At 34.4% G+C, this 13052-nt stretch overlaps 1 protein-coding gene across 29 annotated transcripts in view; it reads right to left on the bottom strand.

Annotated features, from left to right (window-relative positions):
* The window catches only part of LOC106871495 (anion exchange protein 3), a 746335-nt gene that overhangs the window by 60289 nt on the left and 672994 nt on the right, over positions 1-13052 (bottom strand). For 12 of the 29 annotated variants that reach the window (XM_089359039.1, XM_089359081.1, XM_089359088.1 and 9 more), the window contains one exon: positions 8811-8846. The exons of the other annotated variants lie outside the window; for them this stretch is intronic. In XM_089359039.1, coding sequence (XP_089215165.1) covers positions 8811-8846 — 36 coding nt within the window. The remainder of the gene's footprint in view (positions 1-8810; positions 8847-13052) is intronic. 29 annotated transcript variants of the gene reach the window in all.

Raw genomic sequence — 13052 nt, 5'->3', positions numbered from 1 at the left:
TCCTTTCTTGTTTAGTCAGGGAAGGAGCAATGAGTGAAAGTCATAACCCATACAATAATACATCTATATTCAAACCTCAAGGTCTAACGTACTAGAATGGATATGGTTAAACTTTAGATAGAATATATGATGAATAATGATAATTGGAAATATCTGAAAATAATTCTGTCAGTAAAAAGATATAATGTGATCTTAGTAGTCAGTGTAAGGATAACTGCTTTAGAAAAGGGTTTCTAACAGATGACCAATCATAGCACTTTCTCAGTGTACCTACTCGTTTAGAGCACCAGTGTACTAAACTACCTCGTATCCTATATATATATTCTTTTACTTGTTTCAGTCATTTGATTGTGGCCATGCTGGAGCACCACCTTTAGCTGAGCAAATTGACCCTAGGACTTATTCTTTGTAAGCCTAGTATTTATTCTATTGGACTCTTTTGCTGAACCGCTATGTTATGGAGACATAAACACACCAGCATCGGTTATCAAGCGATGTTGGGGGACAAACACAAGCACACAAACATATATATCATCATCATCATCGTTTAACGTCTGCTTTCCATGCTAGCATGGGTTGGACGATTTGACTGAGGACTGGTGAAACCGGATGGCAACACCAGGCTCCAGTCTGATTTGGCAGAGTTTCTACAGCTGGATGCCCTTCCTAACGCCAACCACTCAGAGAGTGTAGTGGGTGCTTTTACGTGTCACCCGCACGAAAACGGCCACGCTCGAAATGGTGTCTTTTATGTGCCACCCGCACAAGCCAGTCCAGGGGCACTGGCAACGATCTCGCTTGAAAATCCTACGGGAGCCAGTCAGGCGGTACTGGCAACGGCCACGCTCAAAATGGTGCATCTCATGTGCCACCCGCACAAGAACCAGTCCAGGGGCACTGGCAATGATCTTACTTGGCTTGCCGGGTCTTCTCACGCACAGCACATTTCCAAAGGTCTCGGTCAGTAGTCATCGCCTCGGTGAGGCCCAATGTACGAAGGTCTTGCCTCACCACCTCAGCCCAGGTCTTCCTGGGCCTACCTCTTCCACGGGTTCCCTCAACTGTTAGGGTGTGGCACTTTTTCACGCAGCTATCCTCATCCATTCTCACCACATGTCCATACCAGCGCAATCGTCTCTCTTGCACGCCACAACTGATGCTTCTAATGTTCAGCTTTTCTCTCAAGATACTTACACTCTGACGGGTATTCACATTGACATTACACATCCAACGGAGCATACTGGCTTCATTCCTTGCGAGCTTACGTATGTCCTCAGCAGTTACAGGCCATGTTTCACTGCCATGTAGCATGGTTGTTCGTACGCATGCGTCATACAGTCTGCCTTTTACTCTGAGTGAGAGTCCCTTTGTCGCCAGCAGGGGTAAGAGCTCTCTAAACTTTGCCCAGGCTATTCTTATTCTAGCAGCTACACTTTCAGCGCACCCACCCCCACTACTAACTTGGTCGCCCAGATAGCGGAAGCTATCGACTACCTCTAGTTTTTCACCCTGGAATGAGATAGAAGTTGTTTCCTGTTTGTTTACAGTCTTTATTGCACCTGAACATCTGCCACAAACAAAAACTAACTTGCTAGTTAACCTGCCTTTGATGTTGCTGCACCTCTTATGTGTCCATAGCTTGCACCGGGTACATCTTATAGAGTTACTACCTACTCCTTTTCTACATACTGAGCAGGGCCATCTACCTGAAGGAGTTTGTGTTTTATCTACCTTCCTACTTATTAGGATTTTGGTTTTAGCTAGGTTGACTCTAAGGCCCTTCAATTCTAGACCTTGCTTCCACACCTGAAACTTCTCCTCTAGTTCTGATAGTGACTCCGCAATTAGGGCAAGGTCATCAGCATAGAGGAGCTCCCAGGGGCAACCTGTCTTGAACTCCTCTGTGATTGCCTGGAGGACTATGATAAATAAGAGGGGGCTGAGGACGGAACCTTGGTAGACCCCTACCTCTACCCGGAATTCATTGCTGTACTCATTTCCAACCCTCACCTTACTGGCAGCATCTCTGTACATGGCTCGCACAGCTCTCACTAACCATTCTTCTATCCCAAGTTTCCTCATTGACCACCAGATAAGGGATCGGGGGACCCTGTCAAAGGCTTTCTCCATGTCAACGAAAGCCAGGTACAGAGGTACGATGGGCTTCAGTTTCTGTCTACCAAATCCACTCACAAGGCTATAGTCAGCTTGAGGCTATAGTAGAAGACACTTGACCAAGATGTCATGCAGTGGGACTGAACCTGGAACAATGTGGTTGGTAAGCAAGCTACTTACCACACACCCACTCCTGTGCTTATGCATATATATATTTTTTTCTGAAAAAAAATTAAGAAAAGCAATCTAAGTACTAAACTGAGTTTACACCAAAGTAAATGATTTACCATCAATTAATATTAGAACAATTATTAAAATTAATTCAGTATGAATGTTCTACTACAGTGTATCTTTCCTAGATTGAAGAAACATTGTTAAAGTAATAAGATAATAAAAAAAGAATTATTTCTTAGTTCTAAAATAACAATGGTTAAATTATTACATATCACGCAACACATTGTAGTAACAGTGTCAAGATTATTTTGATGTACAAAAGTAAAAAAATAAAATAAAATAAAATAAATACAAAATATCAAAATAAAATTTAAAAAAAAACAAAAAGAAAAAAAAACACATACACTTGAAAATTCCAAACATTGACAAACTGAAACAGTGAGAAATCATTCTGAGAATGAAAATGAGAATGAAATAGAAGAGAAGAAAAAACAAAAAAAACAAATTCTTCCAACCTTGGCCTCAGGGAAGATAAAATCTGAAAGAAGGTTGACAGTTTCTAAATGTTGTAACACATAAAACACTTTTTGCATTAAATACTTTATAGACACATATGTGAACCATGATCAAAGTCTGTGGTTATATGCAAGAGAGAAATGTCAGGCATTTATCAAAATATCATCTACTAGATGACATAACCGTCAAAAATCAACTGTCACATATTTTCATGTTTCTCTAATTAATCATAAAATATCTCATCTAAAAATTAATTATGAACTAACGATCATATTTATAATCAACGTTACAATTTATCAGCTGACAATGAACCAAATATCCTTCAATAGGTATCTATATATTAGGTATAAATATTCTAGATAATGAAAACATATATTGACAGTACTTATCTTATAGTGTAATGTAAGCTAAACTTGATTTTAGGTTTTTGTTTGGTTAAACTGATTTTAAAAAAAAAATTGATAAATATTATTAAGAGTATAATAAAAGATCTTTTAAGATTTATTAAAAGACAGAAAAGGTTACTGTTAAATTAATGTAATGCTTAAAAAGGATCCCATTTTAACTTAGTTTATTTTAACAAACACAGTTGTCTGTACTTTATAAACATTAAAGTGTAAAGATGAACTGTAAAGGAGAAACGACTTCTAACCTTTTACATAGTGTGTGGAACTGAATAAATTGATTTAACAAAACCCCAACTTACTTAAGGGGTACCATTGCATTATTTTGGTGTACTATATACTCACACACATGGATGTACTGCTGCGTACATTCGCTAGCTTTCTTACAAAGGGGTCTAATGCTCTTAGCTTAGACTTTTTTGGGGACAACCAGATTGAACCATCCCAAGTGTAACTGTCCGAAATGGTCGTGACTTCTGGTACTTGACTGAAGAAAGAAAGCCAAGAATGACTCGTCTTTTCTGCCTGTCCTTCTAATTATTGTTTCTCTTGTCTGCTTTTATGTCGTCTATCTGTCCAAACGTTTTAATGCCATCTATTGTGTTTTTGTTCCATTTACACACACACACACACATATATATATATATATATGCATGTGTAGGTGTGTATATCCATATATATGTATGTGAGAGAGTGCATGTATTAATAATTAATAGAAAAACCTCAAAATCATTAAATGATATGAAAACATGAAATGAAAAAAACATTACAGATGAAAGTGTGCAAAGGAAATGATATACAGTCTTTTAGAGGGAGAAGTGTGTGTGTGTGGGGGGATCACTTTAAAAATGAGGAAAAGGCATTAATGGGTGGATGAATATATTGAAACCAACCATTGCTGATTTGCATGTATATTATTTGTTCATATGTTGAATATATTTATGAACATAGAGATCACAGATTATACTTTCTAATCTAAAAACATTTAATGATATGAAAAGCAGGAATCAAAGTAAAAACTAGGAATACTGAAAATTATATAGAAATATTCTTTTCTAATCTAGGCACAAGGGCCAGTTGATTAGATTGACCCCAGTATGCAACTGGTACTTAATTTATCGACCCTGAAAGGATAAAAGATAAAAGCAAAGTTGACCTTGGTGGAATTTGAACTCAGAATGTAAAGACAGACGAAATACTGCTAAGCATTTCACCCGACATGCTACTGTTTCTACCAGCTCACTGCCTTAATATATAGAAATATTACAAAAGAAATGGATGGAAGTAGAGAAGTAGGAAAGATGATCACAGAAGACTGGTGGGTTTGAGTTTATATGACTGGTTGAAGAGCCATAGGGGTGCTGGTGGTTGGTTTGGAGTGACTGAATTCCTAGCAATGGAAGAGCTTGGAGCAAAAAGAACATAAACACCCCCATTTTTTTTAAGAGGCAGAACATACACATGAAACAACAATCCAACCAGTAGTGGAAAGCCTCATCTCTTCCTGTCAGATACAAAACTTCAGAGCTGCCATCATCAGTGTTATGATGAAAGGTAGGTATAGAGATATTGTTAAGGTATCGGAGTGGGGAGAGTGGATATGTGCATGAGGTTAGAAGGCAGTAGAGGAGAAGCTTTAGCCAGTTGCTTCATAAGCAAGGAACATAAATCTAAATCCCTTTGGGTGGGTGGATTAGGTATGTTATTGACAGAGAAATGGATAGATGAAATAAATGCAGTAACCGAGTATGTGGCAGCATAATTAAGCTTAGATTAATCATGGGCAATAAAATAACATCAGGACTGACAAATAATAAATTTCATTAATATCATGAGCAAAAGGCCCATTTCTATGAGAACTTCTTAGAGGCTGCTGATTTTAAAGGACATACTGGGCAACACTAGAGTACATGGAAGTTAAGGATATGGAACAAGGAATGAGTAGGAGAGGGTTCAAGGCTGTTGGAGTTCTGTGACACAAATGACCTAACTATATGACAACACTAAATTTAGAAAACCAACAAGGACACTTACCAATCAAGTGAATACACAAGCCATAGAGACTTATACTAACTGGGATAGGCAGTTGTTAAAGGCTGAGGAAGAAATGGTGGTGAAAGCTTAAAGTTGTTGAGCCTCTTCAAATGGGACGATGAGAGTGATTATGACAACTGAGGAAACACCATGCTGGAGAAGACAACCTCCAACCCATGCATGACAATGGTGGTGGTACTGGTGGTGATGTTGATGGTGATGATGATGATAATGATAAAAAAGAATCAATAATCAATCAATTTTTAAAACTAAACTTAATCATAAAGGTTCTAAATGCTGATTGTTTCTACACTGCAAGGAAAACATCTTCTTAATGACATTTCTATACTAGTGATATCTTTGTATTGTCTTTTAAAATGTTCCCTCATGAATATCACTAAAATGGTGTTGCTTTTATCAATGTACCTCTTTCCTGCCTTCAATATATTGCAAAAGCACTGTCTTCATTAAATATCACTGTCCCTTTATCAGTCTCTAATTAATGAAGTATCAACTGGTGGGACATACACATTGAGTTTTAAAGATCTTCAATGATTTGGTAATTACTCATCACAATCTTCTAACCCAATTCCTTTAATCCTTGGCAAACAACTAGTGTTTTAATTGTTGTTGTTAAACTCCTACCTAGTTCTAATCAAGCAGACCCATGGCCTAAGCTAATTTGGCCATGTCCATCCTGTATCATTTTTTGTTTTTTATTTTATAGACAGAACATATCTTATCTGCAAAAACAAAATCCTCCTGAAAGATGTAGAGTGCCTAATGTGAAAGCACATGACCTAGTGGTTAAGATGTTGAACTTGTGGGTTTGATTCCTGTGTCTTTGAGCAAGGTACTTTATTTCACAACTTTACAGTCAACTCAGCTGAAAATTGAGTATAAGCTGAATGCTGGTGCAACCCTCTTTCCCTCTAGCTGTCACATCCTCAATTACATTGAATCGAAGCTGGGAGGACCAACAGAATGTTTTTATCTATTTGTGACTACACAAGCACTTAAAACAATAAGTGAAAACATGGTACATACCACCAAGTCATTCATGCCAGAGAGTGATCCCTATGCAAGTATGCAGTGTACCTGTCTTTCTTATTTTAAGACAGTAGGATAATGATTTGAGGAAGATTTATCTGCTAATTTTAGCAGTTTGAGTGATTGCTTAGAGACTCACTCACTAGTTCATAATCTAAAAATTCTCTTTATTATGTCTGGGCATGTTCTTCTTTATTCTGAATAAATAGTTTAAAGTGTTGAAGAAATTCTAGTGTTAAAGAAATTCTGTTTCTGTAGAACAGGGGTGGGGGAAACCTTCATTCGTGCAAATTTAAAACTGTCTACCGATGTAAGTCTCTAAAACTCAATAAAAGAAAGAAAAATATTGATTTAACCTTTAAGGCCAAAACAGTAATTAAATTTCAGTTGCATACTTATTATGATTTGATACAATTAAAATGGAACCCTTCCACAAATGTAGACTAATTCAGTCTTCACTGTCTCACTCAGGCAAAGTATAGAGGCGAAGGGGCAAAATGCTTGTGACACTGAGATACCTACTGATGACACAGAATGGTTTCCAACACTGCTATAGATTTAGAAGAGTTTGAAAAACCTTTGAATAGCTCCTACAGTTTCTGTGTGGGATAAAGCATTTCCAGTGTTAATTTTTGCTTGAAAGATTAATTAGTTTTCTCAGTACATATGTCTGCCCCATTTCCAAGAGGTTTTGAAGCATTTGTCATTTGTGCCTGGTACTAAGATGGCTTCCCGCCTCTGCTGTAGATTAGAGTAGTGATTTTGAATTTTCACTTTCTTTTTTTTGGAGAGTAATAGTAATTAGTTTAGACTACTTGTTCTCCTGCTACATTTGACGGAGAGAAATTATTGAATTATTAATTAACACGCATTTCTCTTTTATATTAAAAACAGGAAAAGAAAAAAATCTCAAAACAAACTAGATTCTCAAACATTCTAAAATACTGTAGAATGCTTGAAGAAAAAAAGAACTTTCTAGAATTTTTTTATATTTGCTGAAAAGTGTAAATCTTAAAAAAATAAATAAAAAAAAAATATATGTGTATTTTTAAAAGCAACTTCTGAAACCAAAATCTCTGGGTGTAATGCTTTTTTTTAGTTGGGTAAAATGTAAATATGGGATTCTCTGATGACAAAAATATCTATCACAAATGCAAAATATATGCATACAAACCATCAATTTTTTCAATATATTTATCAATTAAATTGATACTTTTTAAACTATGTCCATCACTAATTCGCATACAACACATGCATATACACTATATATATATATATATATATATATATATATATATATATATATATATATATATATATATATATATATTCATTTAAAATGCAGAGATGCCTATAATAGGACATCTACTCGCTAGAAATAGCAGCAAAAGACTACATACCACAAAAATTAGGGATAATTTCGAAAGGAAATGAAAAATAAAAACTGGTGGTAAGTAAAATTTCTAAAATTTTTTTTGCTACCCTATAATTTATTAATATATATATATATATATATATATATAATATATCACGTGATCATGTGACCAATCAGGCTATTAGATGTTGTTACACATCGCTGGTCACAATGCACTTTTGCACTGTTTTAACCTTCAAATGACAAGGAGGAATATTGGCCTGCTCACCTAGCCAGCAGGGTGGCATCATTTGAAGGCTAAAACAATGCATTATGAGGAATGATGAGTAACAACATCTGATAGCCTGGTTGGTCACATGAACACATGATATATATATATATATATATATATATTACAAACTGTATGTATATATACATGTGTGTGTGTAATATGAACATATTCCACAATTTATAATTATATAACAATAAAGAAACTGAATGAGATAGACACAAAAAAAAAATGATGCTTATTTTAAAGTTTGGAGATAAATGTGTGCAAAATGATATGAAAGAATTTAGACAGCTCAACAAACATGATTGAACAAAAATCAATGACAAATCATTGAAATATGACTGCAGAAGCACATGTAAACAAATGAAATGAGAAAAGAAAGAGTAAATATATATATAGATGAGACAGAGGAGGTGGTGAGTTTATGAATATATTTTTGTAATGAATGACATGCAGGTGAAAGGCAAGGGTGATAGAAATGAAAGTTGGTGCAGAGAGAGAGAGAGAGAGTCTAGACTAGTCAGAGGTTAACTAAATGCAGCAATAGCAGAATAAAGAATTCATCTCAGATATCTGTTATTTAAAGTTGTTGTTTTTTTCTTTAGATATAAAAGTCCAATAAAAATGGGGTCTTTTTAGGGGTTGTAGTAATTTATTCTGATCTATAACTAACACAAAAAATAGAAATGAAAATGATACCAAAAAAAAAAAAAAAAATTCTAACAAATATTTGTCCAAGACTAATTTGAAAGGATGGTAAATAAAAAACAACACCAATAGAAGGGAATGTTATTAATGACATCATTTAATATGTTGTTGATGTTAGTAATAGTTCTATATATTGAGAGGGGAAAGAACATGCAGTACTTACAATGACACACCAATGCTGGCAATACTGGGCCGACGTCTAGAACCAAGCAGGACAATGAACAGGTGAAAGAAAAGTACCTTATTTAGCAGTCATCAGATATATATATATATATATATATATATATATATATATATATATATATATATATATATATATATTCCTTAGATTGCATTATTTATTTTAAAATCCTATTTCTAAAAGGTGTACCCACCATCATTTTTTGACATTTAAACTTCTTTTTAATTATTAAGATAATACCATTTATTAAAATTCTATTTACATCTGTGATACATTACAGGAATATTAAATTGACCTCAGAACTTGATTGGTACTTATTTTATTAACTGTAGAAAGATAAAAGGGCAAAACTGACCTTTGTGGGATCTGAACTCAGAACATAAAGGCTGTAATTAAATGTTGCAAGAATTTTGTCTGATGCTTTAATGATTCTGCCAATCTACTACTTAAATGTAATGTAGTGTTCCCTATACTCTTTCATTAATATTCTTAAGTCAACCCTTAATATATTTTCCTTGGTTTCACATATTTATATAGGATATACACTCTCTGAGTGGTTGGCGTTAGGAAGGGCATCCAGCTGTAGAAACTCTGCCAAATCAGACTGGAGCCTGGTGTTGCCATCCGGTTTCACCAGTCCTCAGTCAAATCGTCCAACCCATGCTAGCATGGAAAGCGGACGTTAAACGATGATGATGATGATGATGATGCACATTTTGATAAGAAAACAGCATATTTATGATAGTGTTGTTATTCTGTATTATTTTATGAAAATACACTTACATTATAGAAATACACGAAATGAAACAATATACAGTATAATGTGGCAATATAATGAATAATGTAGAAAAGATAATCTCTATCTTAAATTAAATATTAAATAAGAAGCAAATGTGATTCCAGTATGAAAAGATCAAACTGCTTTAATATCTGTATCTCAAGACATTTTTGGGCCATGCTGGGGAAAAATATCTTCTTGTAGTAACTAGTTCTTGTTAATACCAACTATTTCCTCAACAAGTTTCTATAAAAATTTTTACCACCTAACAGTAACTCATTTCTAAAAATCAAATTTTGCTTTATTCCCCTCTGTCTATCTCTCCATTCATTGCTTTTAACTTGCTTGATATTGTGCTACCTCACAACTTCCCTCATACCAAGGATATTAATACCTCGGATAGCTTTGTAGATACAGTGCTATACGAGGTCATTATAACATAGCATAGAGATACAAGCTTGATAGGCTATTTTTAACAGTGATTCGAACACAAATGAAAGTAATAAATATCATCAAAAGGCTGAAAAATTCAGTTATTCACTTTCACATCCTCCAAGACCTTAACTTTAAATAACATCACACAATGTAATGTTATACATTGTGACATTAAGTTATAGGGTCTAATGTTATAGAATATTTCCTTTATCCTTCAGTCAAGAGGGGAGGCAATGAAGGTCTGGTGGTTAGAATGTTGCATTCACAATCACAAGATCATGGTTTCAATTCCCAGCCCAGGGAGCATATTGTGTTCTTGAGCAAAACACTTCATTTCATGTTGGTCCAGTCCATTGTTGTAAATGAATAACCTTATGATGGACTGGTGTCTTGTTTGAAGGGAATGTTGTGATCTTAGTTACTCATAAACAACGGAAACAGAGTAACCAGCCTTATGAGCCTTAGGACTTGATATAGTAATATCTATGAGTTGATGATGATAATGCCCATAACCTGGTTGTCAAGATGGGTGAAAGAGAGGAAGAAGATATGTTTAAACCAGAAACCTGGCCTGAATACTTGCAACAAAGTGGACTCTGCTAAAGGCAACCACGGTGCCAAATGGCGGTGGTAAATCAGTTGACCAATTAGATTGACTTCCCAAATATGCTATGGCAGGATTTGAACTTAGAATGCAAGACATCTGCCAATCTACTTCCTTGGATTGATACATGTTTATTACCTCAAAAGAAAGAAAGATAAAGTTGACCTCAGTGAGATATGAACTCAGTGCACTAAGTGTTGGAACAAAGTTTATTCTCATTTCAGAATATGGAATAAAACTGAAGACTTGAAACATCAACAGGAAGAATGAAATGATACAGTTAAAGGATGAGGAAAGAACAAAGGTTATAAGAGAATGTTTAAGACAAGACTATCAACTAGAAAGAGCCAACACAACTGAATGTGTGAGATACCTTTGGTGTAAAGGGGAAAGCCAACAAATATGAAGAAAGAACATGAATAGTGAACAGTGAGCAGATTATATGTGACAATTTTGAAAGAAAGAGAGCAGCTATTAAATAATATGAATGAAGAACAGTAAACAGGATATGAGGAAGAACTGATAAAAGAATCAATGAGGAAACATGAATAGAGAACAATTTCTTAACCCTTACTGTGTGAGAACTGTGTGAAAACTGAGTATACACAGTGCTGTTTGTGTGCACTTGAGATATGGGAAATGAATTAACACATTTTTGATAGCGGATTACTTTCTGGAATTCTCCACATTTCATACGTAGTACACACGCTTAACCAATTCTAACAGATTTATTCAGTATCTGCATGTTAGTGCACAAAAGTTTAATCTGTGAGGGTTAATTTGAGAAATGTCCAAACAAGAAGACAATTTCAGAGATGATTTAGTTCTCCTCTGACACAACAATAGCATGAACTACTTTTATTTATTAATAACCTCAATCTATTGTTTAGCTCATTATCATACAAATATTCAATATAATAAAACAATAATATATATAAATTAACGCATCTAAATAAAAGTAAGAAAATATATGAAATATGGAGTATCTATAGGCTTTGCTGAAGACATAGTCTCTTGGAAAACAGTTTGCTACAGAAAATCCATGCTGAATGGAAAAGTGTTAACTAGGATATTACTGTATGCTAATTTTTGTGACATTGCCCTGATTAATGGCAATCAAACTCTTGCTCACACTTTAAAAGTTTTCAATACAAGCTTTCAATTCCATAGTTTTGAAATATTACATGTGGTTCCTGATTCAATTATTCTATGATAATCAGGATGATCAAATACAGGAAGTCTACTTAAACTATTTCTAAGAGCAGTTCCAATTATAGTGTAATGGCCTGACTTCAAATAATCAAATTTACAGTATATACTGGTTAGTAGACATAGATATCTTTTCTATTCTATATATATATATATATATATATATATATATAAATCACATAAAGGGTCCCTATGTAACTTGTAGTCAGTGTTGTTATTGCTTACCTTCATATTGAGACCTATGAAAAAGAGCATCCCAACTAGGATCATCCCACATTTCTTTAGGGATAACTAGACCACCATTATCATATCTGATTTCTTTTCCCCTTTAAGCTAGTAAGGTGTATTTTGAAGGAGGTTTGACTGCTGTTCCTAGCCTAACAGGTTGAGCAACCATGTAAAGGCTCCCTCATAGTCAGTGTTGTTGTTTCCTGTTAGTTATTAAGAGTATTATTGTTTTCACAAGCATCATATTTATAGCTGCATTTATCTTCTTTATCATTGACATATCTATTGCCATGATTATCTCGATCATTCAAAGCATTATCAAAATATTTTTGTGCCTTGACTTAGTAATTTCCTGTTTGAATTGAGTTACACTAAAATAGAGCTCATGTGTTAATCTTAAATTTAGTCTCTATCTTGGCCAACCAAATAGATTGAATACTAATGGTTGGGCTGGGTGGTGTCTAATATGTTAGGATAAAAAATATTGATTGTCAAGTAATTTATATATTAAGCCCTCCCTAAAAAAAACCCAAAAAACCCAAAATGAAATTCAGTTAGGTGCATCATGAAGAGGAAGTTACATTACAAAGATGACCAATATAAAATATACATACATATATACACATGCAGACACATACACACACACATATATACAATGTGTGTGTGTGTGTGTGTGTATATACATATATATATATATATATATATATATATATATATATATATATATATATATATATATATATATACATAAATATATATATATATATATATATAAGTAAATATAAATATTTATTACTGGTAAAGGGCAGTTTATAGGGTTACCCTGGGTTTTTTGCCATAAAGGGTACCTTTATGGCGTATTTTCAGACCCCTAGACCTTTGGCCTCTTTAAAATATGGAGGAAAACGATCTTTTCCACTACCTGGCCTGAGTTTTTCATGGTGCCCACATGGTCCCCACCAAATAGCTG

Source organism: Octopus bimaculoides, chromosome 1, assembly GCF_046866305.1.
Source record: "Octopus bimaculoides isolate indiv1 chromosome 1, ASM4686630v1, whole genome shotgun sequence".
In the NCBI taxonomy this organism is placed as follows: domain Eukaryota; kingdom Metazoa; phylum Mollusca; class Cephalopoda; order Octopoda; family Octopodidae; genus Octopus; species Octopus bimaculoides.
Note: the sequence above shows the minus strand (reverse complement) of the source record. Positions and strands in the feature narration are given on the sequence as shown.